Source organism: Sarcophilus harrisii, chromosome 1 (assembly GCF_902635505.1).
Source record: "Sarcophilus harrisii chromosome 1, mSarHar1.11, whole genome shotgun sequence".
Taxonomy (NCBI): domain Eukaryota; kingdom Metazoa; phylum Chordata; class Mammalia; order Dasyuromorphia; family Dasyuridae; genus Sarcophilus; species Sarcophilus harrisii.
This window is the reverse complement of record NC_045426.1, coordinates 668,662,439-668,690,323: the sequence shown is the minus strand read 5'-3', so window position 1 is coordinate 668,690,323 and position 27,885 is coordinate 668,662,439. Positions and strand designations below refer to the sequence as shown.

General features: G+C 54.8%; 1 protein-coding gene across 2 annotated transcripts; it reads left to right on the top strand.

Annotated features, from left to right (window-relative positions):
• Positions 1–246: 246 nt before the first annotated feature.
• Positions 247–27,679, top strand: PIK3R2 (phosphoinositide-3-kinase regulatory subunit 2). 2 transcript variants are annotated; one of them, XM_031948218.1, is made up of 16 exons: positions 247–534; positions 4,686–5,347; positions 14,509–14,604; positions 15,172–15,231; positions 15,467–15,598; positions 15,800–16,034; positions 16,487–16,572; positions 16,842–16,947; positions 17,451–17,549; positions 17,773–17,953; positions 18,856–18,981; positions 20,115–20,257; positions 20,673–20,849; positions 22,211–22,282; positions 24,418–24,588; positions 25,003–27,679. In XM_031948218.1, the coding sequence occupies exons 2-16, from the start codon at positions 5,008–5,010 to the stop codon at positions 25,193–25,195; spliced, it is 2,217 nt and encodes a 738-aa protein (XP_031804078.1). In that variant the 5' UTR covers positions 247–534; positions 4,686–5,007; the 3' UTR covers positions 25,196–27,679. The 2 variants fall into 2 exon arrangements, with proteins under 2 accessions (XP_031804078.1, XP_031804079.1); XM_031948219.1 differs by lacking the exon at positions 247–534 and adding an exon at positions 2,268–2,356.
• Positions 27,680–27,885: the final 206 nt, after the last annotated feature.

Genomic DNA, 27,885 nt, shown 5'->3' with positions numbered 1-27,885 from the left:
TCTGGCGTGGCTTGCAAGGACCCGGTGCTCGCCAAACCTGAGATAAGGCTCTCGCTATTACTATGGCTGGGGAGAAAGCAGGAGACCCCCGCCCGACCGGTCGGGCCCGCAGGGGCGGAGGCGGGGCTTCTCCCAATGACTTCAGGGGAGGGCGGGGCCAGCGGCGCCAGGCCGCGCCCCCAGCGCTCCGGGCTCCGCTCAGCCCGCCAGCCCCCGGCCGGAGCTAGCTCGGCGTTCTCCCGGAGAGCGCAGGCGCCACCTCTTCCCTTCCCCGGCCCGCCCCCCCGCCCGCTTCCCAGCTCGGCGCGCTCGGCTGTTTCCGTGACTCCCTGCGCGGGGCTTGTCTCCGCCCGTCGGGGGCGGGCTCAGCGGCCAGCTCGAGATCATGGCTGCAGCCCCGGCTCTGGATCCGGCTGCTGCTGCCGCCGCCGCCTCCTGCTTCTCCTCCTCCTCCCCCTCGTCCGCCGCCGCCGCCGCCGCTGCTGGAGGTGGAGGCCGCGCCGCGGGCTCGGGGTGACGGCGCTTGGAGGCGAGGTGGGTCCTGGGGGCGGCGGCGGGGCCGGGCTCTCCCGGGAGGGGCCGGGCCCGGGTCTGCAGGGCGGGGGGTGTCGGGGCGGTGGGGGCCCGGCGGGGGCGGGGGGGGCCGGGCTCTCCCGGGAGGGGCCGGGCCCGGGTCTGCAGGGCGGGGGGTGTCGGGGCGGTGGGGGCCCGGCGGGGGCGGGGGGGGCCGGGCTCTCCCGGGAGGGGCCGGGCCCGGGTCTGCAGGGCGGGGGGTGTCGGGGCGGTGGGGGCCCGGCGGGGGCGGGGGGGGCCGGGCTGGGGCCCGCCGGGTCCTGCGGGGGGGGGGGGCGAGGAGGGGCCCGGGTCTGCAGGGCGGGGGGTGTCGGGGCGGTCTGGGCCCGCCGGGTCCTGCGGGGGGCGGGAGGGAGGGGGCCGCCCTGCGCAGAGGAGCTGGCTCTTGGGAAGGGGGTCCCTGGCGGCACAGGATGGAGCCCGAGCCGCGCGGGGCTAGCTGGTCATGAGGGGAGGCCGAAGTGGAACACGCCGAGAAACCTCCGTCCGCGTCTGTGATTGTATTCGGTGCTCTCCCGGGAGGGGCCCGGGCTCCGGCTCGGGGAGCCCCTCACAGGGGCGGCTCACACTGCATCTGCTGAAGGGGAGGGCGTGAGTGACTCAGGACTATACCTGGGGCATCCTCGGGAGAGGTTTGGGGAACCCCCCCTTCTACCGGACAGGGACGGAGCCACATCGGAGGAGGCTGGGCCAGCATGGCTCAGTGCTGGGGGGAGGGTTAGGGGGTCCAGACTGTACTGAGGGGAGGCAGACTGATTGTAATGGGGCTGGGAGAAGGAGGGGTGCTTGGTCTGCGCTGTACTTGGAAGGGCCTGGCCCCCGAGGGAAAGGACGGGAAAGGGTCCAGCAGGGCAGGAAAGTGGGGGTCAGGATTAGGGTGAAGCAGGGGTGGGGGCTGTGCCGGAGTAAAAGGAAGGGATTTTCATGGCTGTGAGGGTGGGGAGGACACCCCAGGAGGTCGTTGGTGGATTCTCATGGCCTCCTTCCCCCCATTCCCCCCGACCTGACATGTGAGGGACTCTGCCGGGATCACAAGAGCTTTGGTCAAAAGACACAGGTTTGGCTCCTGCACACCTGCTTAGTGAGTGGCCCTGGGCAAGCCCCTTTCTAGATTTCAGCCTCAGTTTCCCCATTTGAAAACAAGGTGATTGGCTAATCCTTCATTCTTCCAGGGCTCTCCCAGCCCAGATAGTCTGGGTCCTGGGCTTCCTTTTGTGTCAGATGGCCCATGTTCCCTTCTGGGGCCCTGCCGAGGCTGTGACTCCTGTCAGGCTTGTGCCCCACGGACCCATTCAGGGCCCAGTCTGTGCCTGAGCCGCCCAGGTCCCCATCCCCGAGCCACCCGGTCCAGGACGGCCCAGAGAAAAGTCGGAAGGAGGGCATCCCTGCAGAGGGAGATCCTGGGCTGTTGGCTCCCTCTCCCTCCCGCCCACGGGCCCCTGGGACATGTGGAGCCTTGGCCTTTGGGGGAGGAGAGCAAGGCGGGCAGATGCTCTTTGGGGCAGGAAGCCCAGCCTGGGGGAGATGGGAAAGCTGAAATGCCCAGCCCTCCAGCCCCCTTCCCCGCCCTTGGCTTGGCTGAGAGCCCTTCCAGGAGGGCCCCGCTGGCACTAGGCCTCCTGGGATGGGTTTGGACTCAGAGACAGAGCTGAGCCTCTTCCCCTCCCTTTGGCTTCAGAGCTCCCTCCTGCAGCAGGCGTGATGAGGCTGGCTCTTCTCTGCTGAGTGTGCATGCTTCAAGAGAGCCCAGCTTATGGAATCTGTGTGTGCAGGAGGGAGATCTGTGAGTGTGAGGGTGTGGGGGGATGGCAAGCGGGCTGTGTGTGCAGGGGGGAATATCTGTGAGAGTGGGGGGCTGGTGAGTGGGGGGTGGGGGCGGGGGGGGGTGTGGGGTGTATGTGCAGGGGGAGCTCCTGAATGAGGGTGGGGGGCTGGTGAGTGGGCTGTGTATGCAAGGGAGGATATTTGTGTGAGAGTGGGGGGCTGGCGAGTGGAGTGTGTGTGCAGAGGGGAATATCTGTGTGAGAGTGGGGGGCTGGTAAGTGGGGTGTATATGCAGGGGGAGCCCCTGAATGAGGGTGGGGGGCTGGCGAGCAGGCTGTGTGTGCAGGGGGGAGCCCCTGAATGAGGGTGGGGGGCTGGTGAGTGGGCTGTGTGGGCAGGGCGAGCCCCTGAATGGGGGGGGGGATATGCAACGTGCATGTACATGTATACGTGCAGTGGGGCTAAATGTGAGGGTGTGGGGGGCTAACAAGCAGGCTGTGTGTGCAGGGGGGAGCCCCTGAATGAGGGGGGGGGAATATGCAACGTGCATGTACATGTGGTGTGCATAGGAAAATATCTGTGAAGCTGAGGGTGTAGGGGGATGGTGAGCACTGTATGTGTGCAGGGGGGAACCCCATGAATGTGGGGAGTGTGCAGCATGTGCACATGTAAGAGTGAGAAGGTATGTTTGATCATGAGAGAAACACGTGTGAGTGGCCCTGTGTGCAGCTGGCGGACTGTGAACACAAGAGGCATCCGTGAATTGCATAAATGTGGGTTGGGAGCAGGGACAGTGGGGAAGACCAATCTTGCCCTCTTGGCCGATGCTTTCACTCCCCTTTCGCTTCTGTGGAAAAAAGGGGTGGGGGTTGGGTATGTGAATCCATAGGTTCGGAATCTCCCAGCCAGAAGCTAAGGAAGGGATGGAGGCCGGGAGAAGGGAAGGGGACGTCTCTGGAGTCACAGAGCAAGCACTGGCCTGCATGGTCCCCAAAAGACACAGATTAATTTCCTCCATTAATAACGTAGGTCCAAGGTACAGAAAGCTGGGAGGGACTTGAGAGCTCACCCAGGCCAGGGCTGCTTGTTTCCTGCAAGGGTAGATCCCAGGTATCGCCCCCAGGTCCCCCTGCCAAGCTGAAGGCTTTGTTCCTCCTCCTGCTGCTCTGGGGCCGCCATAGCTTCCCTCCCAGACCTGACTCCCCCCATCTCTGATTTTTTCCTCAGGAGCCTCGGGCCCCAGATGGCCCCTCTCCCCATGGGCGGTAGTTGTAGGCAGGGAGAAGAGGGGGCATTGTTCTACCCCGGGGCCTTCTCTGGATCAGAGGGAGGGGTGTGAACTGTGTCACGTTCATTCATCCTTAACATCTGTAGGGAGTCAGTAAGTTCTTGGCAGCCCCTTTCAGTTTGGGATGGGGCCAAAGCCGCTCCTTAAGAACATACACTTAGAGTCGGAAGCGGACTTTGGAGAACATTTTATCCCCTCATTTTACAGATGGGGAAACTGAGGATCGGAGAGCCTGACTGTGTACCCAAAGTGCTAGATTCCCACCTGGCGTCTCTGATCCTAAACCTGATCCTCTTTGGGGGCTGTTTGGAGAGCCGGCTGGCTCAGCCCTCCTGAATCCGACCTTGTGGCTGGTGAAATCCTGGGATCCAGAGTGTTAGGATGGGAATACTCCTGAAAACTCTGGTGGTGGAATAAAAAACACCCCCCAGGGATGGCAGCCTGGCCATATTGAGGCAGCTCTGGAGATTAGGGAATTTTTCTTTAAATTAAGGCAAAATCGACCCCTCTCAAGACCCCACCCTTGGCATCTATCTGGCTTTAGCTTCAGGAGCCAAGCAGAGGAGGCCTTTTTCCTCTGCCCGCCACTATTCAGAGGTTCCTCCTTATGCCATTGAGGGCAGGCTAGGAAGAGTTGTGAATAGGGAGTTGCAAAACTGGGCTGGGATTAATTAGTACCAGCATTTATTAAACACTTGCTGTGTGTTGGGCACTGGGGAGACAAGTGCAAGGGGAGTCAGGAGGACTTTGGTCCAAACTCAACCTCAGCCTAGCTCACTAGCTGTGTGACTCTAGTGAGTCACTTACCTTCTGTCTACCTCAGTTTCCCCTTGAGGCTGGAGCACATGATGTCTAAGGACCCTTCTGGTTATCAGTTTTTATCCTGCCATCTGAAAGGTTGATGGAAGGGACTGGGTGGGGGCCCTTCAGCATTGTCCTCCCTCCATTTCTGGAGTCCTGGTTGGACTGGCTGGGTGAGTGCTCCCCAAGCACACATGGGCTCCCTGTATTGGTACTAACGGCTCTCTTGGTCTCTTTCCCTTCTGTCTCCTCCCTGTAGGTCCTGACCAGCTTCCGGTCAGAGCCGTGGCCCATCCTGGGCACAGACACTCCTCCCTGGGGCCTAGGCAACCCGTCTCCCCCAAGGGCCAGAGTATGGTGGTGATACTAGCCCTTTGCTCCATCATCTGGCTAAACCGGGGCTTCAAGCTGCGGAAAAGTGGCTAGGGCGCCTGGCCCCTCGCCCTGCCCTGCCGACCCTGCCACACTCTCCTCGCTGGACTTCCGAGCGCCCGCTCCCCGGCCATGTGGCCGCTGGCCCATAGCTGAGCTCCTGTCTCCCTTGGTCCAGGAGGGGTCCTGCCGCCCCCGGCCTGGACATCATGGCCAGTGCCGAGGGCTTCCAGTACCGGGCCCTTTACCAGTACCACAAGGAGCGTGAGGAGGACCTCGACCTGCTACCTGGAGACATCCTGGTGGTGAGCAAGGGCACACTGGAGGCGCTCGGCTTCCAGGATGGGGACGAGCAGAGTCCCCACCACATCGGCTGGATCCTCGGCATCAACGAGCGCACCAAGCAGAAGGGAGACTTCCCGGGCACCTACGTGGAGTACCTGGGGCCTGTGAAGATTGCCCTGCCCTCCCACCGTCCCCGAGGCCACAGGCCACTGCCTGCCACGCCAGGGCCAGGGCCCGTCCGTCCCCGGGACTCCCCGGAGCCAGGTAAGCCCTGGAGCCTTTCGGAAGTTGCCTGGTTGTGAGCCAGGAGGCTGTTTGAGGCTTGATTTGTCCCAAATGTTCCTTGAGAGGGGAGGGCCGCCCCTCAGTGACAGAGGCTGGGGGGCCATTGAGAACTCTTATAGAAGACCGATTCTTTTTTGGATTGGTGGCTTTCTGGGGACTCTTGCTACTCTGAAAGATGAGGATTCCCTGATCTTTCTCCAAGCCGGGCAGGGAAGCCTGTGCAATAGGAGAAGGAGCGTGGGGTCATGTCCTTCCTTAGTCAGCTATTTATCGAGTCCCTGCCGGATACTGGAGGGTGATGGGAGAAAAGCAGTCCCTCTCCTTGCAGAGCCCAGGCCAAGCTCCCTAGCTCCTGGTGAGCTGGCGGAGTGAGGACAGTGTGAGGAGGAGAGACGAGTATCTGGTCCAACCTCCTTTGATTTTCACATGAGGAAACTGAGGCTCGAAGAAAGGAAAAGAATGCCTCAAGTCCACGTAGGAATCCGAGGGTCTTTACGGAGTGGTCCCAGGAGGGCCGGGAAGAGAGCTGAGCAGTGGGCAGGGGCTTCCTGGAGGAGGAGGAGGGCCGGGGGCTGGGCGTTGCGAATGGGATAGGCCGGCCTGTGCTGGCTCTCCCTGCCATGGGAGCAGGCACTGCCTGGTCCTGCCCAGCTCTGTGGGGACATGCCCCAGACTTTCCCATTCCCTGCCAGCAAGTCTACCCCATGCGGCTTGTTGGGGCAGGACGGATGTGCCTTCATCTGGGCCCCAAACTCAGGGAAGCTTTTCATTCCCTTTAACGGTGGCCAAGGCAGGAGGGGGGAGCGGCCTCTGGAATCCTGAGCCTGGTCATTCTGCCCCCACCCAGCCCTTCTAGTCCCCTTGGGGAGTCGGTATATCCTCCTCAGGATCACCGTGGGGAACGGTGAACCTCAGTTTCCTCTTCTAAAAGAGAGAGAGAGAGAGAGAGTAGCCCCTGCTCTGGCTTCCTTATTGGGTGGTTGGGAAGCCCACATCAGAAAATGGAAAGTGTGGTTGGGAGAGAGCCTTGTGGTGGGTTGGTCAGAGTGCAGAGAGAGCTAGGCTTCCTAGCTGGAGGAACCTCTCTGAGTCTCAGTTTCTTCATGTGAAATGGAGACAGAAAAAAAAAATGATTGTACTCCCTGTCTCATAGGGTTATGTGAGGGGCTTTGCACACCGTCCAGTGCTATTTGCATAGGAACAGCAGCAGCAGCAATGAGAAACAGCCGCCCAGGGCGCACAGGGCATCGGCTTTGGGCAGGACACTCGGCTTTGCCTCTGCATTGCCCAGGGACCCTGCCCATCAGCCTGCTGGGGTCAGACTGTGACAGATCAGTGGCCGGGGTTCCTCCCTCCCTGGCCCGGGTCGGGCGAGCCGGGGATGGGCACAGTCTGGAGAGGAGCCTGGGCTCCCAGCCCCTGTGGTCACACCCTCCTGCTGGATGCTGGCAGCGAGCAGACTGTCCTCCCACTGCTGAAAGACAGGCTTGTTCCGGGGCCAGCTTGGGGCCCCACGGCAGCAGCCGTCAGAGGCCAGCGGGATGGGATCGGGCGGGAGAGAGCCTGCAGCCCCGGGACTTTGCCCAGGTTCTCTGCACCTGGGAGGGGAGGGGAGGGAAGGGAAAGGAACAATAGGGAGACAGGGGCAGGCTGGCCATGCTTCTGAGTTCCCTGGGGAGAGCCGAGCACTACTTTTCCTCCAAGGAGCCTGCTCAGTGTCTCCCTGTGTTCTAAGGCTGTGGGGAGGAAGGGCTTTGAAACCAGAGAGTACAACAATAGAAAGGAGTGCTGGTGATTATTAGGATGGCCCCTGGCTCTGGAGAAGGTGCCTGCTGAGGGTAGCTTCCCTGCCTAGCTGGGAGGGCCCTTAGAACCCAGGATGTCAAGCTGAGGAAGTCCTGAGAACATGAGAGGTCAGGGCTGGGACAAAGTTTAGGGGTCAGAGGTCAGATTCCAACACTGTCACTGTATTTGTATATAAGTCACTTCTCTCTCTCTCTCTCTCTCTCTTCCTTTCTCTTTCTCTGTCTCTGTCTCTCTCTTTCTCTGTCTCTGTTTCCCCCTCCCCATCTCTGTTCCTGTCTCTGCGTTTCTCCCCCTCCCCTCTTTCTTTTTTTCTCTCCGTCTTTTCCTTGAGCTCCCTGGAGATAGAATTGGCAGGAAACATAATTCAGATTGGAGCCGGATCTGGGGGGAAATGGGGTGGGGGAGGGGAGGGGGACTGGGGTTCTGCTGACACAGCACATTCCTGGAGCAGGGTTAGGGAGAAGGAAGCCCGCATCTGGGGTGATGCTCTCCCCCCGCTCTCCCCAGTCCCCGGAGACCTTCTGCCAGGGTCACACGGTGGCCTTCTGCCCTTAGCAGCTGGAATCCCTCTCCTGTAAAAGCTTTTACCCCGTTCCCACCACCCCCTTCCCCCTCACCGCCTCTTGGGTTTCCAGGCCATTGGGTGGGTGGGGTTTGGATTTCTCTGGTTCCATGGGGCCCCTCACCCTGAGTATCTCTTGCCAAGAGCTCCCTCCCCCCGCCGCTTCTGTGGGCTTCCTGCCAGAGCTTTTTCCCCTCCCTGGTAACAGCCAGTCTGGAAAGGAGCAGGACGGAGACTCCCTTCCTGGGAGAGCTGGGGAGGGCTGGGAGCGGAGGTGGGGGGTGGGGCTAGTGGGGGGAAGCAGAGCGAGTTCCAAGAACTTGAAACTGGAAGATCTGACACTGAAGAGGCCTGGGGCCTGCGGATGGGGTTTGGAGTGGGGATGGTTGGCAGTGAGGTGGGGATGTACAGAACTCCACCCTGGGAAGAGGATACCTTTGGGGTGTAGACCTGGCTAGAGATAAGTCCCTGTCTCTGTGGGCCTCTGCTCCATCTGAAAATGGGAGAACCTTCTAGATAGGCTGTGCATTATGTCTGACATCCCATGTTCCAAGGCCCTTCCCAGCCCTGACATTCTGGGCTCTAAGGGCCCTCCCAGCTCTGACCTCCTGATTCTAAGGGCCCTCCCAGTCCTGACCTCCTGATTCTAAGGGCCCTCCCAGCCCTGACCTCCTGGATTCTAGCAACGCTTCCTGCACTGACTTGTTTATGTTCTCAGTTTCCTTTCATCCCTCTCTCATTCCTGTAGTCTTATTATTAAGTGTATCAGTGTGTGCTGGGCTCTCAGAATCAGACAAAGGACCTCCAGTTCATCTAGTTCAGCCTGTACCTTAAGAAAGGCTGAAACTGCCCCCATCCCCTACCCTGACAAACATAGTCAGGCCCTGATGATCATCCTATATCTGCTTGAAGACCTGGAACAGGAGGAATTTTCTCCCTCCCTCTGGATAACTCTTGTTTTTCCAGCTGTGGAACAGCTACTGTGGAACTACCCCTGCAACTTCTATCCTGGCTATATTGTGCTAGGATCAGCTAAAGTAACTGGGGGTTTAGCTTGGAAAAGGGAAAATGGGGGAGAAGAGGGAGATAGGACAGTTGTTCTCAAATATTTGAAAGTTTATCATTGCTAGAAGGACTAAATGTGACCCTGGAAACTATGAATGAAAGCTGCAGATTGGCTGATGGAGGCCTGATGTCAGGAAAAACTACTAAGCAGCAGAAGTGTCCCAAAGGACTTCTTGGAGAGGCAGTGGGTGCCCCTCTTGGTGGTCTCTGGCAGAGACTAGCATTTATCAAGTGCTGACTGTGTCCCAGGCACTCTGCTAAGTCCTGATGATACAAAGAAAGGCCAAAACATGGGCCTTACCTTTAAACTCAGACTAATAGGGAAGCCACAAGGCAAATGCTGCAAATGGGAGAGCCGCAGACTCCCCCTCAGCAGGAGCCTGCAGGAGGGAGGCTTTGAGCTGCATCTAGAAGCAAAGCAGGACCAGTAAGAGGTGGGGGACACACTGGGCTCCTCAGAAATCACCTTGTCCTACTCCCCCATTCCACAGCAAGCCTGAGGCCCAGGGATCCATTTGCCCAACATCATCCGTCACAAAGGTACAATTCCAGCCTAGCTGTTCTGACTCCAAATCCAGTCTTTATTTTTCTGTTATTTCCTCCAGAAGCACATGAGATATTTTTATCAAAGTCTTGCAAAAACAAAACAAAACAGAAAAACCCAGGTAAATGTTAGCTGTTGTATTGCCTCATCTGCCACTTTTAGAAAGCTTGGCAGAAAGGGTGCAAGGCAATCTGACCCAGCTTGGTTCATTGGGAGCCCCTTACTTTCTGTTTTTTTTGGCTGAGGCAATTGGGGTTAAATGACTTGCCCAGGATCACACAGCTGGGAAGTGTTAAGTGTCTGAGGTCAGATTTGAACTCAGGTCCTGTGGACTTCAGGGCTGGTGCTCTATCCACTGTACCACCTAGCTGCCCCTGGGACCTTCTTTCTTGATACTTATCAGCCATATATTTAATAATACAGTTTGGCCCAGAAATGGTGGTGTTTTCCCCCATCACTGCTTTTTTTTTTTTTTTTTTTTTTTTAATTTTGAGAAGTAGGACTAGCTTTACTCCCACCCTGTGGTTCTTTCCCCACTTCTCCACGTTCTCTGAAAGGCCCCTGATGGCAGCGTGGCAGGCACACCCACTAGTTCTTTGAATCCCTAAGGATGGGATTCATGGGGGACCTGGTCACACAGACAGACAGCTGGGACGCTTATTTCCTCCTCATTACATCTCCAATAGCAACGTTCTCTCAGTAATTTTTACACTGTCCTTTCCAGCCTAAAGTTCAGAGCAGTTCTGTCTTCTCTCAGGCCATCATTATTATCCTCCAGAAGAACCCATTGAGGAGAGAACGCTAAATACACTAGCGTGTGAATATTGTAGGATGACCTTATACTGGAAGAAACTGTGGCTCTGAGTGAGGTGAGATAGGGGGAGTGATCTGGACCAGGAAAGCAGCCTGTTCTAATCTTGTCCCCTCCTCAGCAGCTGTCTCATCCCTGCTTTCATCGTCTGCCCTGTACAGCAGCAACAGAAAGCCCTTTCTGTTGTCCTGGGCCATTTCCCCTCATTCTGAGATTTGGCCCTCTGGATGATATTTGAGCAAGCAGCCTTCCGTGCTCTCCTAGCCATCGTGATAATAGCTGATGATTACATGGTGTGCCAGGCACTGTGCTAAGCATTTTACTGTTGTGATCTCATCTTCTTTTACCCACCTTTGCTTCCATCTTCTGTAGGTGTCTTTTAAAATTTCTTTCTTTTGGAAGGGAAAGGGGATGTAAATGGGGTTATACAGCTAGTCAGTATCTGAGACTGGATTTGAACTCAGGACTTTCTGATCTTGACCTGGTACACTATCCACTGTGCCACCTAGATGCTTCTGCCTTTTAAAATTTCAGTGGAAAGACTCTCAGGGCAGAAATTGTGCTTTGATTCATCTTTGTGTTCATAGAGCTGCATACAGTAGGAACTTAATACATGCTTACTAGGTTGGATTGCTCACACCAGGAACCTTCTCTTTTTTGTCCTCAGAAGGTTGTTTCTCTTTGTATTTTCAGAATTTCTTTCTTGAGAGTTTCTCATAGTCTGCCTGCCAAAACGAAGCAGGAACTATACGAACACAATTATAAACTTTCCACACAGATAAAGTCAGATCTAAACAATTGGAAAATTAGCAAGTGCTCATGGGTAGGCCAAAGTAATATAATAAAAGTGACAATTCTCTCTTAATTAATCTACTTATTCAGTGCTATACCAATCAAACTGCCAAGAGATTACAGAGCCCCCCAAAAAATAACAACAAAAAGAATTTATGAAAAAAATATGCCAGTGAATGTGTCCAAGCTGTACCAGATCTACAACTATATTATAAAGCATCAGTCATCAAAACCATCTGGTACTGGCTAAGAAATAGAGGAGTGGATCAGTGGAATAGATTAGGATCATAAGACACAATAGTCAATGACTATAGTAATACAGTATTTGATAAACCCAAAGACCCCAGCGTCTGGGATAAAAACTCACTATTTGACAAAAACTGCTGGGAAAGTTGAGTTTCCCATTCTTCCTGATCAGGTCAGCAATAAGCATTTATTAAATGCCCACTGTGTATTAAGCACTTTGCTGACTTCTCGTGTAAATCAATAAGCATTTATTAAAGGCCCACTCTGTATTAGAAACCCTGCTGACTTCTCTAGTTAGTCAACATGCCTTTACCAAATGTCCACTGTGTACTAGGCACTTAACTGCCTTCTCCTGTTGTCAAAGCATTTATTAAGTGCCTATTAGATGCCAGGCATTCTTCTAAGTGCTAGGGTTGCCCCAAAAGATAAAAGCCTCTACTTTCAAAAAACTGGCCATGATCCCACGGGATTTGACCTATTTTTTTCTCTGAATCCATAGAAATCTCTTCCCAGATCTGGAGAGCACATCCACTTACGGCCAACTTCCTTGTCCTCCCATTACAACCTTTAGAATGGACTGGTTTCCTTTCCCAGGAGGTCTTCTGGGACCTCAGAGGCCTTCTTTTTTAACTTATACCTTTAAAGTAACTCCTTGGGCAACTTTCCTCAAAAAAGTGGTCACCCAGTCTTTGAGACAGACACCCAGTGGGTAGAATTCTGGGTTGGAGTCAAGGAGACCCAAGTCAATCTAGCCTCTTGACTGTCACTAACTGTATGACCCTGGACAATCACTTTACCTGTTTGCCTCAGTTTCCCCATTTGTAAAATGAGCTGGAGAAGGAAATGGTGTCAAGAAAATCCCAAAAGGGGACACAAGAAGTGAGACACGGCTGAACAATAACAGAGTCTTTGAGATCCAGTCGGGGAGGGCAGTGGATCATCACCTATCCCAGCCCATCAGAAAAGTGCCTCTTCCAGGTATAATTTACCAGCACTCAAGTAAGGCATTTAGCTGGTTACTTGGACTCTCCTTTTCAAAAGATAGAGAGATGAGGGTTGGCCAGCTGTGCCATTGGGTAGATCTGGATCCCGATCATAGTCATTAAAATAAAGAGTTGATGGCTGTCCAGGGTGTCCCATACCTTTGATCCTCACAGCAGATGCCACAGGGATTATTAGTCTCATTTAACAGATGAGGAAACTGAGAATCAGAGAAATGGCTTCTCCGAGGTGACATGGTTAATATAGTAATACTCACAGCAACAGTAATAATCACGGCTACACTTATTGCAGCGTTTACCACGGGCCAGCCTTGTGCTTAGTGCTTTACAGTTATTGTTTCATTTGAGCCTTGTAACAATCCTGGGAGGGGGTGGGATGCTGTAACAATGTTACCGTGCATCTTTCAATCGAAGAAACTGAGGCTCAGAAATGTGAGCCGGCTTACCCACAGTTACATTGTTACATTGTAGCAAACATTTATGTAGCATCTGCTATGTGCCAGACATCATACTAAGCACTTTACAGTTATTATCTCATTTGATCCTTACAATAAACCTGGAAGGCGGGGGGTGCTGTTATTTTCCCCATCTTACATTTGGGGAAACAAGGATCAGAAATATGAGATGTCTTACCCCTAATTACATAATTAACATAATTGTCATAGCTAACATTTATATAGCACCTACTGTGTGCTAAGTACCCTACTAAGTGCTTTTGGGTTATTATCTCATTTGATTGTCACAAGTCAGGGCTGGGGCATAATTGTTATTGCCTATTTTACAATTGGCGAAACTGAGGCTCTGAGTTGTGAAATGACTTACCCACAGTCATTAATATGTGTCAAATAGCTGAAAAAAAGAGAGAGAAATTTATCTTCCTTTCCTGAGCAAGTTATTTAATTTCACTTGCCTTCAACAACAACAAAAAAATGATGAAATTCAAACTCTTTTCTTCCTGTGGCAGCTAGATGGCGCAGTGGACAGAGTGCTGGCCCTGGAGTCAGTAGTATGAGTTCAAAATCGACCTCAGACACTTATCACTAGCCAGGTGACTATGGGCAAATCATTTAACCCCAATTGCCTCGCAAAATAATAATAATAATAACAAAACCAAGCTCTTTTCCTCCTGATTGCAAGGCTTTTCCATTGCCCCATGCTGCCTTTCCCCAAAAAGAATGATTTAAATCACTTTGGAAGGAAATCTCTCGAGGTAGGCCCCCACATTTTATACATGGTTCTATGCTGTTTAACAGCTTCCAAAGCAATTTCTTTTTCTTTAAGCTCCAATCTGACCACGTCACTTTCCTACTCGATAAACTCCCATGGCTCCCTATTGTCTCTACAACAAACTGAAGTGTTTAAAACCTCTCACAAATTGGCCCCGACCTGTCTTTTCAGTCATTCAATCAGTTATACATGCAGCATTTACTAAGCCCCTGTGCAGTGATGCTGGGAGTTCTCATCTTTTTTTTTTTTTTTTTTTTTTTTTTTTTTTTTTTAATTTTAATTTTCTTTATTTTGGGGAGTTAGTCGGGGTTAAATGATTTGTCTAGGATCACACTGGTAGTATGTATCTGAGGTCAGATTTGAACTCAGGTCCCTCCTGACTCTGGCTAGTGCTCTATCCACTGTACCACTTACTTGCTGAGTTTTTTTTTTTTTCCTATTCATTGGTTTTTAAAATATTCTTTGTTACATCGATGCCTCAGAGAGGCAAAGGGAGACAGGAGGAAATTCCAAAACAAGAGGTAGCAATAAAAATTTATTAAAAAGGAAAAAAGGGGGGGGGCAGCAAGATGGTGCAGTGGATTGAGCACTAGTCCTGAAATCAGGAGGAGCTGAGTTCAAATCCAGCCTCAGATACTTCCTATTTGTGGGACACAGGGCAAATCACTTAATCCCAGTTGCCTTGCAAAAAAAAAAAAAAAAAAAAAGATTGGTGGGAGGATAATCATGGTGAGAGGGAATGATCATGAGCTTCCAAAAAGGAAGGCATATTCTCCATTAAATTAAAGGAGGTTTTAAGGTATCTATTGCTTTCCTTTTAGAACAGGCTTTTCTTCTTTCTTGGTCTAGCCACTGACCCTGGTGGGTCTGGGTGATTAGATCTTCCAGCATCCCTTTCCCACTGCCAGCTGCTCGCAAGGACCCCCCACTTCCCAGGGACTACTTTCTTCAGGGAATGGGCGTTGATGGGTAAATGGGCTGCTGCCCCCAGCAGCCTGGGACCGCCCGGGTCTCCTCCAGCTGGGCCTGCCGAACTTCAGGTCTGGGTCCTAACTTTGTGGCCATAAAGTTCTCTTCTCTTTCCAGCTGGTGCCCTGCTCCCTGACCTGCCAGAGCAGTTTGTGCCCCCTGAGGCAGCCCCACCCATTCTTCAGAAGTTGGTGGAAGCCATCGAACGCAAAGGTAAGGATGCTCTGGGCCCAGGAGGTCTCTTGGCTCCTTTCTCTCCCCACCCCCTTCCATCTCCCCCCTCGGCCTCAGACCAGAATCAGTCACTCATTGCTTGGGAAGAAGGGAAGGAAATAAGTATTTGTGAAGCACCTACTGTGTGCCAGGCACTGTATCAAGCCCTTAACAAACATTATCTCATTTGAGTCTCACAAGAGTCCTGGGAGGCAGGTGCAATTATTATTATCCCATTATTCCCAGACGAGGAAACTGAGGTTAAAATATTTGTCCCCAGCTAGTAAGTAGTAGGTAGGATTTGAACTCGGGTTTTCCTGGCTCTTATTCCTTGGAATGTTTCTGAGCCCCAGACCCCTTGCCCCCTTGTCTCGCCTCAGTCTTCCTTCCCCCTAAGAACCAGCCCCTCTCATCTCTCTTGGCGATTTTCTTGGCTGGGGCTCATCTCGTTGGCTCCCGGAAAGTCGTCCGAAGCGATTTCTGGCCCCCACTTTGCCCCACACCCTTCTGGTGAGAAGCTTGCTACGGATTTGTTTCTTTGACATTACCTGGACCTTCCTCCTGCAGGGCTGGACAGTGAGATGCTCTACAGACCATCTGGTTCTGAGCTGCGGCCCCTGAGAATTGGTGAGGAACACCTTTCCTTGGGGACCTGCTCGCTCTCCTTCCTCTTCCCCTCCTTCCGGAGAGAGATTAGGATCCTAGGGCAGGGGAGGGGTCTCCGGAGGGTGCCCATGGGGCTTTGCCTTGGTTCTGGCCCAGGTTCTGATGCTTGGGGCTGGGCAGGGTGGGTGAGTGGGTGCAACTTGGCCCCTGGGGCAGAAAGCACTCATCCCCTCACCTGTGTCCCGGCCCCTGGCAGACTGGACTCTGAGTGACGTGGATCAGTGGGATGTGATCACTCTCTCTGAGGCCCTGAAGAGCTACTTACAAGCTTTGCCCAGGCCTCTAGTGCCCCCCGGAGTCCATGGGGATGTTCTTCATGCCTTGCAGGGTGAGTGTCTCCACAGTTACGGGCAGCAGGACTGCTCTTGTCCCCTAAAACGGGAGGTGGGAGCCCAGGGGTCCCTGGGTCAGGGAGAGGGCCGATCTCGGGCCTGGGTAACCACAGTGCTCCTGCTGTGAGCAACCCTGGAGACCACAGCTGGGAGGCTGGGAAGGCCCCACTGATTCATGTCTCGGTGTCCCATCTCAGAGACCACCAGTCCGGCCGCAGCCACGGCAGCAGCAGGGTGGAGGAGGCAGCAGCTGCAGGCGGTGCTGGAGCCCCCCCTCGTCCCCCTGCACAATGCCCTGACTCTGCGCTTCCTGCTCCAGCACCTGGGGAGGGTGGCCCGGCAGGCCCAGGCCCAAGCGCAGGGCAGCGGCCTGGGCTCCCGGGCGCTGGGCGAGATCTTTGGACCTCTCCTGTTTAGACTGCCGGCCTCTGGGTGCGTATGTACACGACCAAAGAGCAGGGGAAGGGGTGAAGGGACAGAGGTATGGGGGAAGGGAGGGAGGAGGGAAAGAAGGATGGAAGGAGAAGGAGAAGGAGGGAGGAAGGAGAAAGAGAGAGGGAGGAAGGATAAGGGAAAAAACCTAGAGCTCAAAAAAAAAAGTTAAATGGTTTTACATGTAACTGGGGGAAAATAGTAAATAAATTTTTTTTAAAAAGACTGGAGTTTGAGAGAAGGTGCCAGCCTACACTGATAGAGGGACTTCTCGCCCAGGAGCTCCCTGCACCAGTGACAGCACAGGTCTGAGCCGTGTCCTGTACCTATGTAGCCAGAATGGGGCTTCAGAGATACGTGTGCCAGCCACTCACCCACACCGGGCCCAGGGACCACAGGGCTGCCCTAGAAGCCGGCCCCTTGGTCCTGACCTTGCTCCTCCCTCCCTCCAGGCCTGAGCAGACCCCTGACTTCTCAGCTCTGTTCCTGGAAATGCTGCTGCAGGACCAGGAGGAGGAGCAGGAGCCACCGCCCCCAGGTAAAGAGCACCGGGCCCCTTCCCACTTTCCTCTCAAGGAGGTTCCCCATTGTCGCTGTCCTCCTGCCCCAGAAAGGCAGCCTGCTGTGGTGGAGAGAGCAGCAGGGCCTGCAGTCCTGGCCCAGAGCTGGGGGACTCCAGGACTCAGTTTCCTTGTCTGTAAAATAACTATTCCGCTCCGGAAGGGCTGAGTCCTCCCTGCACTAAATCTCTGGGAGGAGCGTCCCTGGGGGCCGTCCTGGTCTGACACTAGCCTGCTTTTATTTCAGCTCTGCCTCCGAAGCCTCCCAAACCCAAGGTCCAGGCTGGTGGCCTGTCCAACGGGAGCAGTGCCCCCCTCCAGGAAGCCGAGTGGTACTGGGGAGACATTTCTAGGTAACATGGAAGCTTCCAGCTTGGGAGAGGGGGAGGAGCAGGTCTGGTCTTAACTCGGTGGGCGATGGGAGGAACTTTTGTTTTCCTTTTCTCTACCTCACTCTTCCCCTCTGTATAATGGACATAGGGTGGGAGTCCATGCTGTATTGTTTAGGGGGATCACAAGGGCTTTGGGTAGGGGCAGCCAGGTGGTGCAGTGGATAGAGCACCAGCCCTGAAGTCAGAAGGGCCCAAGCTCAAATCCAGCCTCAGACACTTAATGCTTCCTGGTTGTGTGACCCTGGGCAAGTCACTTAACCCCAATTACCTCAGCAAAAAAAAGGGGGGGGAGGGGTAAGAGGGGATTTGAAATCTGGACCTAGGAAAGACAGAGAGAGAGCCCCTGGGCAGGGAAAGGGTGATGGTGATTCTGCAGCCTCGGGGTTTCCTAGAAGCCCCAAAGGAAGGCTTCTGGCCAGGCTAGGCCCCTCTGTCCCAAGATCTAACCCTTGCCCACCCTGCAGGGAAGAGGTGAATGAGAAACTTCGGGACACACCAGATGGTACCTTCTTAGTCCGGGATGCCTCGAGCAAGATCCAGGGTGAATACACGCTGACCCTCAGGTACTGAGGGAGTCTGGGAGGGTGCGAGCTCTGGCCACCCTCCCAACTCCGATTTCTGGGAACGTGGGGGTCTGCAAGAGCCACCTCGGGGGGGAGGGTCCAGAGAGACAAGGGGGGAGGCAGGGGTTCCTTTGTGGGCTTGCCACACCTCCCAGGAGGGGCCGTCAGATCCCCAAGGGGGTCCAGGCTTGTCTGACTCCTGACCACTTCTCGCCTTCTGTAGGAAGGGCGGCAATAACAAGCTGATCAAAGTCTTCCATCGAGATGGACAGTACGGCTTCTCAGAGCCCCTGACCTTTGGCTCCGTGGTGGAGCTCATCACCCACTACAGACACGAGTCTCTGGCCCAGTACAACGCCAAGCTGGACACTCGCTTGCTCTATCCTGTGTCCAAGTACCAGCAGGTCTGGGGACAGTGGAGCCCGCCCGGGAGGGGAGGGGGCACAGCGGGGATGGCCGGGAAGGGAGGGGGCAGAACGGGCATGGCCGGGAGGGGAGGGGGCACAGCGGGCGCTGCGGGCATGGCCAGGAGCCGGCAGAGCTCAGCTTGGGCCGCTCGCCTGCCACCGATCCCCATACCCAGCTCACAGCCAGGCTGGCTTGTACATGTATCTCTTGCTACATCTCATCTGTCTCATGAGATTCATCCCATCTCTGTCAACAAGAATTCATTAAGTGCCTACTCTGCCCTACTCAGTAAGCAATTATTAAGCACCTGCTATGTTCCAGGCATTGGGCTAAGCGCGGCAAAGACAGAGTTCCTGCTGTGAGGATCACAGTCTGACCAGGGGGACAGCTTGTAAATGGCTACATAAGCTGGGCCTTTTTTGGGGTCCTGACTCTCTTGTTCAGAGTATTAACTAGCAGCTGTCGGGTTCATGTCGTCTGGAAGCTGCATCTCACTCCTGTGCCCTCCCCCCGCCTGTCTCTTAGAAGCCCTCCATCAGGGCTCACTCACTTCACTGCTTTTGGTAGGCCGTGGGATGCAAGTTCCCTGGGGCAGGCTCTTGGCTCTCTCTCTCCCCATAGTACCCAGAACCTGGTGGGTGCTTAATTAATGCTTTTTTGGATTGAACTGAATTAAAAAAGTCAGCCCTACACCGAGAGCTTTGAGAGCCGGGTTCTTCGTTTTTGCTTTTCCTGATTCCCTGAGTGACTTCTCTTCCTCAAATGAGCCAATGAATAGAAAGTACTTTGCAAATCTGAAATTGTTAGATGAATTCACTCTGCTGTTATTGTGCTGGCGTGGATAAAGTTAAGCTTCTTCAGGGCCATTCACGTGCCCCATGTCTGTCCCCTGCCCCAGGACCAGGTGGTGAAGGAGGACAGCGTCGAGGCAGTGGGGGAGCAGCTGAAGGTTTACCATCAGCAGTATCAGGACAAGAGTCGGGAGTATGACCTGCTCTATGAGGAATATACGCGCACTTCTCAGGTAGCCCGCCTCTGCCCACTATCCCAGGGAACCTGGCTCTGAAAACACTAAGGGGAGGCTGTGGGACTCACAGCAAGGACCCTGACCAACGCTGGAGGCTCCGGCCAAACAGGGATGGGTGGGAGGGAGTGGGACGCGGTTCCTGACGCAGCCTCCAGAGCCTGGCTTGGGTTCCTGGCATATGCTTGGTCCAAGGCCGAGGAGATCATGCTGAGAGGGCCCAGACAGGTAGCATGGGCTTTGTGAGGGTTGGATGGGTGGATGAACTACAGGAAAACAGATTTTAGCTCAACATTAAGGAATATCTGTGCCTACCACTTAGTGCTATTGAAAGTATCCAAAAAAAAAATTAGTGACCATAAATTCATGTGATAAATGTAAACTTCAAAATATGCTAAATAGATGTTAACTGGCCACATACGTTTCCTGTGTACAGCTACACCCACCCCAATCCCACCATGCAGCACCCAGAACAGTAGCTAGAAAGTCTGGTGAATAGGGAGAACAAGGAGCAGGGAAGTCAGGGAACCTGGGGATTAGTCCAGCTCTGTCACCCTTACTATGGGGCCTCCTGTGAATTCCTTCTCCTTTTGGAGGCCTCAGTTTCCCAATTTGTAATCATGAGATTTAATGTAATAACTTCTAAGCTCCCTCCCAATTCTGACCTTCTGTATTCTAAGCTCCCTCCCAACTCTGACATTCTGGGCTCTAAGTTCCCTCCAGCTCTGATATACTATGGTCCAAGCTTCCTCCCAACGTTGACATTCTGGGTAATGAGCTTTTTCTCAGTTCTGACATTTTGGGTTCTAAGCCCCCTCCAGCTCTGATATATTATAGTTTAAGCTCCCTCTCAGCATTGAGAACCTGTGACAATGAGACGGAAGTTTTAATTTTTACCAAGTCAGGCACAAGGAAGGAATTCCTTGGCCCTTGTGACTTTTTACCTGCTTTACAAGGTGATCCTGTTCCTCGAAGGGCTTGTGGGGGCTGGTTCCTGTGGCCCTCCCCGTGGGGGAGAGGGTGGGCTGCTGAGATGTGGGAGAGGCGCAGCCAGGTCGTTCGGAGGTGAGCCCCCATTGCTGGCTCAGCTCAGGCCAAGCCTCCGATGCCCCCCTGCCCGTCTCCGTCCCTAGGAGCTGCAGATGAAGCGGACAGCCATTGAGGCCTTCAACGAGACCATCAAAATCTTCGAGGAGCAGGGCCAGACACAGGAGAAGTGCAGCAAAGATTACCTAGAACGCTTCCGGCGAGAGGGGAACGAGAAGGAGATTCAGCGGTTAGTGGGGACCCCGGGGCTTCTGGGAGCAGAGGGGGCCTTTGCTCTCTCTCCTTCCCTGTGCTTGGGTGCTTTTCCTTTTCCCATTTTCTGGACCCCCTTTTTATCTTTTCCCATCTGCCCCCCCTGACCCTGGACAGTTGTCCCTGCATGGGTATCTGTACCATAATCTTGCCTAGTCCTGCTTCTATCTAAGGACCCCCCCACAAGCAATCCACGTCCCTACCCTGTTCCCTTGCTTGGTGATCCTGAGAAAGCGAAGCCTTCTCCAGTGGTAAGTTTCCCAGTCCATAATGGAGCGCATTGCCCTAGAAGGTCTAGGAGGCTCCTTCCCTTCCCTGACACCCCACATGCCGTGTCCCGAGGGTCCCCGGGGTTGGGGGCCTGTAACAGCCCCCACTCATACCCTTTTCAGAATCCTCATGAATTCCGAGAAACTCAAGTCCCGAATAGCCGAGATTCACGACAGCAAGATGAAGTTGGAGCAGGACCTGCGGGCACAGGCGGCCGACAACCGGGAGATCGACAAGCGCATGAACAGCCTCAAGCCTGACCTCATGCAGCTGCGGAAAATCCGGGACCAGTATCTCGTGTGAGCATCCCCTCCCAGACCTCGGGCCCTGGGGGAGCCGCCTCCTGGTGGTCACCTTCCGCATCCTTCCCCACAGGGCATCTGCGCCCCACCCAGACCCTCCAGGGCCGAACCTTCCTTAGCCTCCGCCTGTCACCCTCAGAGTGTTCCAGGAGATCTCCGGACAGACAGACAGGCAGACACACACAGACAGACTGACGTAACGGGGGGTACTTAGTTTAAAGAAAAATAATATTGGGGAGGATGTAGTTTGAAGGACTGTGTGCAAAGGATTAGCTTTGGTCTGTTTGCTCCCAGAACCAGATTATAGCCTGGGAGCTGCTGGAGGCCGGGGATGAATAGACAGAGAGACCGTTTGAAGTCTGAGGTCAGGGAAAATGTCTAATCCGGAAGCCCTCTGAAAGTGGCCAGGGGGAAAGCCATGGGGTCTCGCTCGCTGCCGGCTTCCAGTTATCGGGGAAAGGCATTAGCCATGTCGACAGCTTCTTTTCCAAGGGCACATCGGACCAGTTGGCCATGGAGGCCCTTTCAGCTCGCAGTCTGGGGTTCTCTGGCTCTCTCGGGGACTCCTGGGTCTCAGTAATGTCCTTCTTCAGATGAGATTGAACTCAGTGATCTTTGGGGTCCCTTCCAACCTTTATGTAGGTTCTGTTCTAGAATCTATCCCAACTCCATCATCCCATATGTTCTGTATTGCTCTACTCATCTCCTCTCAAGTTTTAAAATTACTTTTTTTATTTCCTGAAGCAATTGGGGTTAAGGGCCTTGCACAGGGTCACACAGCCAGGAAATATTAAGTGTCTGAGACCAGATTTGAACCCAGTTCCTCCTGACTTCAGGGCCAGTGCTCTAATGCTAGCTGCCCCTAATTTCATTTTTAAAATAATTTTATTTTTTAATTAATGAAAATCGGTTTTTTCCCTCTCCCTCCAACAACCCTTGCAACACACAATATCAGATAAAACAAATTCCTGCGTTGGTCACATCCCCAAACTATGTCTCGTTCCCTGTCCTGAGTGTGTCTCCTCTCCAATGGCGATCCTGGGCGGCCGTGCCATCGATGAGAGTTCCTGATACTTTCAGAGTTTGTCTTTGCCGTGTTATTATCGTGGAAGTTGTTTTCCCGGTTCTGTTCACTTTGCTCTGCATCAGTTCACACGGAACTTCCCGGGCTTCTCCAAGCCCGGCCCTTGTGTTGTCCCTTACGGTCACTTGTAGCGGTCCATTTTCCTTGGCTTCCATTCCCCGATGGACAGGCACCTCCTTCATTCTGCTCCTCACCCAGACAAAGCCTGTGAGGTGGAAGGGCCTCTGCTACAAGCCATGTCCGTGGGCTTGATGTGCTCTTCTCCCCCCGGCAGGTGGCTGACCCAGAAGGGAGCTCGGCAGAAGAAGATTAATGAGTGGCTGGGAATCAAGAACGAGACTGAAGAGTGAGTATCCCAGGGACGGGGAAGGCCCCCTCCCCTCATTCTCCTTGAGTCTGGCCATTTAGGAAAAGGACACGTCAGTGGGGAGGAGGGAGCCCTCAGTAATGATCCTGCCTAGCTGGGTGACACTTAACTCAGTCTCAATTTCCCCATCTAGAAATTGGGTTCGATACTTTGAGGTAAACCTTAAACCTCCATGGGAATGGGAGTGGTTGGGATTGTTGGCAGTGACAGTGAGCTTTCCTCACTCAAGTCTCCAGTCTCAGGAGGCCTGAGCTAGGTTCAGACATGGGAGATCCTCCAAGAATGTGGCGAAAGGAGAGTGGGGTTCACTGGACCCCTTTGGCCTGCAGAGGAAGAAATTTGTGGACCCTTCTCAGAATAAGGTTTCTAAAAGCATAAAATAAAATACAAAAATAAGGGAAGCCAATTCATCAAAATGCAAATTCCAAATAATATCAAATAATATACCAAAATACCAAAAAATACACTTGTCCCCCCCTAAGGCAATTGTGGGTAAGTGACTTGCCCAGGGTCACACAGCCAGGAAGTGTTAAGTTTCTGAGACCAGATTTGAACTCAGGTCCCCCTATTCAGGGCTGGTGCTTTATTCACTGTGCCATTTAGCTGCCCCAGAGTACACTTTTTTTTTAATTGAGTGTGCAATTGCACAAGTTGAGAGTCCCTGGTTCAAGTGGTACTGCTCCTAGCTCAGTAACGGGCACATAGTAGACACTTAATAAATGCTGGATAATTGATTGGTTTGAGAAGAACTGCAGAACTCTGAAAAGACACTAGGGGAGGCACTTTCCATCTCACCCTTCCCTGTTGCCGGACGGAGGTGCTGACCATCGAGCCATCCTGTCGGCAAGCAGAAGCTTGCTGCTGCCGGGGCCTCTATACATTGGCCCTGCGTACTTGGGAGGCTCTCTCCCTGTCTCCTCCTCAGCTTCCTTCAAGGTTCCGTTCCTGGGCCCCTCCTCCAGGAAGCCCCTCCTGCTCCCCATCCCATCTTCTGCCCTTCTCAGGTCCAAATCATCATTGTGGACAGATTTGCCTGGGAGCCACGGGCTGCAGCCCCTGTTCCCTTCCCTCCTAATTATCTCCAGAAGGCAGGGGCTGTCTGCTGGCTCCCAACACCCAGGATGTGGCAATCCCTCCATGAATGCTGTTTGGGTGGGGTGCCCGGGGCTGGGTGATCTCATGCTATAGCCAGGGGTGAGCCTGACCTCCACCCAAGGGAGGCTTTGGGGGTTTGGGAGGGGGAGAGGTACCAGTGGAGGCCAGCAGGGAGGCAGCCGCTAACCGGGAGCCAGGCTCCATGCAGAGCCCAGGGGATCACGGCTCTCATGGCGGGACAGCATGGCCAGACTGTCCGGGCTGTATACAGTGGGAATGGGAAGTGGTCCCAGGGGGAAGGCCCTGAGCAGGGGGAGCCAGAAGCGGGGGGGGAGGGGGGAGGAGAGGGGCTTCTCCAAGAAGGCAGGCTGTGAGCTGAGGGTTGGAGGAGGCCAGAGCCAAGCGAGTAGTGGGTGCTACGCCTGAACCTGGTACTCTTACTCAATTCTTTTCTTTTCTTTTTATTTTTCTTTTCCTTTCCTTCTGGGGCAATTGGGGTTAAAGGACTTGCCCAGGGTCACACAGCCAGGAAGTGTTAAGTGTCTGGAGTCAAATTTGAACTCAGATGCTCCTGACTTGAGGGCTGGTGCTCTAACCACTGCACTCCCCAGCTCGCCCCTCAGTCAGTATATTTTTTACTTAATAGTATTTCATTTCTTCCACTTACATGTAAAGAAAGTTTTCCACATTCATCTTTAAGATTTTTCTCACTCCCCAAGGCAACAAGCACTGATGATATAAGAAGCCCCAGAACACAAGGGAAAAACCATGAGAAAGAGAGAAAAAGTGAAAATAGCCCGATCCACATTCAGCCTCCCCAGCTCTTTCTGTCACTGTGATCGCCATTTCCCATCCCGGGTCTGTGGGAATTGTCTGGGATCGATTGATTAGTATTTGTGAATGCCTCCTGGGAGGTCTCTCTTTGCCAAGCATGGGGGTGCATAGAGAGGCCAGAGGCGGCCCAAGGGGGTCCCCAGCAGGTGGGAGCAGCCCAGCTTACCTGTGCCCCCCCCCCACAGCCAGTACTCCATGGTGGACGAGGAGGAGGACCTGCCCCATCATGAGGAAAGGACTTGGTATGTCGGGAAGATCAACCGCGGGCGAGCGGAGGAGATGCTGAGCGGCAAAAGGGACGGCACCTTCCTCATCCGGGAGAGCAGCCAGAGGGGCTGTTACGCCTGCTCTGTGGTGTGAGTGTGATGGGGCTGCCGGGGGCAGGAGCCCGCCTTGGGCCAAGGTCTGGTTCGGGGGAAGCAGACTAGGGCCCAGTCTGGGAGGGGAAGCAGGGCCCGGCCTGAGGGGAAGGTGGGGAAGCAGGGCCAGGGTCCAGAATGGAGGGAACAAACAAGGTCAGGGCCTGGCCTGGGGGACGGTGGGAGGTGAAGTCGGGGCCAGCCCGGAAGGGGGAAACAAGGCCAGGGCCCAGAGTGGGGCAAAGCAGGGCCAGGGCCTGGCCTGACTGGGGAGAAGCAGACTAGGGCCCAGCCTGGGAGAGGAAGCAGGGCCCGGCCCAGGGGAGGGTGTGTCCCGGACAGGCCGGAGTCTGGCCCCGGGATGCAGCCCCCAGGACACCAGGGACCAGCTGCGCTTTCTCTCGCCCTCAGGGTGGACGGGGACACCAAACACTGCGTCATCTACAAGACGGTGACCGGCTACGGCTTCGCCGAGCCCTACAACCTCTACGCCTCCCTCAAAGACTTGGTGCTACACTACAAGCATACGTCGCTGGTTCAGCATAATGACTCCCTCAATGTGACGCTGGCCCACCCCGTGCTGTCGCCTCCCCCCGCCCGCTGAGGGGCCCGGCCCCCGGGGGGAGAGGGGGACCAGGGGTCTGCTCTGAGGGAGGGGCTGGGGCTGCCGCCTTCTCCTCAGCCCGAGGCCCTCTGCCTCTCACTGCCTGCCCCTGCCCGGGAGGACAAGGGGGCCCAGCCTGGGGCTCCCTGAGGGCATCGGGGACTGGGGACTGGCTGGACCAAGGTATGCGTGTGCGTGTGTGTGTCTGTGTGTTTGCATGTTTGCATGCACGTGCCGCGCCCCCCACTTCCGCCAGGAGGGGAAGGGGACAGTTTTCTTAGTCACCGGGATGGTTCCTGACCCTCCCTCCGGAGGAATGCAAGCAGGTGGGCGGTGGGATGCCCTGGGAGGAGGCCGAGCCCCACTCACCGCCAGGCCTGTCTGGGGCACTTAGAGCCGCCAATGTTGCTGGGCCCACAGGGTCTGGGGGAGCCCTCAGATACTTACAGATGGGGAAACTGAGGCCCCCGCCCCATGTTGGAAGGACATCAGGTGGGATCTGGTTCCCCCTGGAATAGGAATCCCCTCTAACACATACAGACACATCTTGGCTCCCTGTGGCCAGAGGAGGAGGAATGTCCTAGTTATAGCCCTGAAGCCCGGCTCCCTCCTCCTTGACCCCATTTCTGGTGCTGCGGGCAGCCCACCTTGCTTGTCCAGAAGCCAGGGGCATGGCAGAGTCTCCCACAGCTGCGCTTCTCCCCCTGCCCCCCACACGCTGTATCATCCTGGACAGCCCCCTACCCCTCTTGGGCCTCAGTTTCCCAATCTGTCAAATGATGGGGTTTGAGTAGATGCTGAAAGCCATGGGAGCTCCCCCGCTCCCCAGGCCATCGCTTCCCCTCGGGGGCAGTCGTTGAGTGGCTGGGGGCCCCTTGGGGGAGCCACTGGGCAGAACTCATTCCCTGGGCGCAGCTGAGATCTGGGTTAGGCAGGAGACCCCAAGTCCCACAGCCCCCGGGTCCTGGCCCTCCGCAGGGAAGGGTGCGAGGGGCGTGGGAGATAGTGAGTGTCCCACGTGAAGCACCTCTGGGGTTTCCTGGTTCTGGGAGGGGGCGCTGCACTGGGTCGGGTGGGGGGGGGGCGCCTCCAGGCGGAGGTGAGTGGGGGGATGGGTATTTCTCCGTGTGTAGGTCTCTGCATGAGCGTGTGCATCTGTGTGTGCATGAGACCCGCGTCTGGGAGCGAGTGTGAACATGACCAAGGTCACCTTCTCTGTGGGTCACGGACCTCCTGCTTGCTCTGTCCCCCTCTCTCAGGCCCACGTATCTGTTAAAGCTACTTCAGGAGGTCAAGGCCGTCGTGCCTGACCCACAGTCCCCCCCATTCTTCCGGCCTGGTTGGGGTTGGGTTCTTTGGAGCAGAGGCAGGCCATGAGGTCCTAGGTGCCTGGTGCAGAGACCAGAGGAGTGTCTCCTCCTGGGGAGCCTGGGTCCTGCAGTCTCCCCCACACTGCCTTTGGGGGCCAAGAGCCATCCTCCTCCTCTTCCCCCTCCAAGCCACTTAAAGCCTTCCTGCCCCACCTCAAGCCCAGATCCATAAATAAGCCATAGAACCAGGGTGAGGGCTCCGACCCCACCTTCCTTCCTCCAGTCCCACAGACCGTGACTCCAGAGCAGCCAGGTGGAAACTCGCTGCCTCCTGCCTGTTCTGGGGTCACAAAGCAGAAGGGGACTCGCCCAGCCGTCTCTGCCTTGGAGACCTTGGCCTGGCTTCTGGAGCAGCCAGTTTGGGGAGGGGGCCTTGTGTTTAGATGCTTGACACCACAGGATGGTACTATGAGTCCCCTCCAAGCCGGGGGGCCTGAGCCAGCTGCCCTTGGGCAGGCCATTGTAAATCCCTCCATCCCTACCTTGGAAGTGTGACTCAAGGCTGGGGGGGAGAGGGGGGAACAGTTTAACTTCCCTTCTCAAGAAGCCGAGCTTACTGAGAACTGAAACCTTTGCTGGAAGCTGGGCCTGCAGCTTCAGCTGTCAGTGGGGAGCGCGGAATTCCCCAGGAAGTCGGCCAGAGCTTCGCTTCCCCCTCTGAGCCCCACAATGACCACCCCACACCCCCAGTGTCCTCTTTTCTAATACAAGGAGCCAGGTTTGGCTGTTTACAACTTCCTGACTGGTCCTGCGGGCTGATGCAGCTCCTCTTCCCTTCTTGGCCCGCTTGGGTTCGGGGGGCTCGCCGGGCCCCCCGAAGTAGGATGACCATAGAACTTCCCTTCTCAGAGGCCGTGTCCTCCCAGGGGCCTCTGTGTGGATGAGTGGGGAGAGACTCCCCCAGGAAAAAATGTACCTGGGTAAGGGCACTAAGAGCTTCTGGGGGGCCATTCTTGGGATTTTCTTGCTTTTCTTATTTGTGTTGGTTTTGTTTGTTTTTAAAGGAAATTTGTTTTTGTCTTTTTTTTTATTTACTTTCAAAGATGGAAGGAGGGCTGTGTTGGGGAAGGTTAGATATGCAATAAACACTTAGCTGGCATTCTGTTGTCTGTGGTTCCAAGAAGCCATTTGTCGGGGTCTGAGAGCTGGATGATAGTGGGAAGCTGGTTCTTGATGGTACTTTGAGATCAGAAATAAAAAAGTACACATTAATGGTGCTGTAGGCTCTGGGGGGGCTGCTCCTGAAGCCATCCACCTGCAGAAGCCCCAGGAAAGGGGCTGAGTATGAGAACCTGGGAGCCTGGATTCGAATCCTGACAC

Coding starts and splice junctions, on each gene's coding strand:
- PIK3R2 (XM_031948218.1), top strand. CDS start 5,008: ATGGCCAGTGCCGAGGGCTTCCAGTACCGGGCCCTTTACCAGTACCAC. Junction 17,954..18,855: donor CTGTGTCCAAGTACCAGCAG/GTCTGGGGACAG, acceptor CCCCTGCCCCAG/GACCAGGTGGTGAAGGAGGA. Junction 18,982..20,114: donor AATATACGCGCACTTCTCAG/GTAGCCCGCCTC, acceptor CTCCGTCCCTAG/GAGCTGCAGATGAAGCGGAC.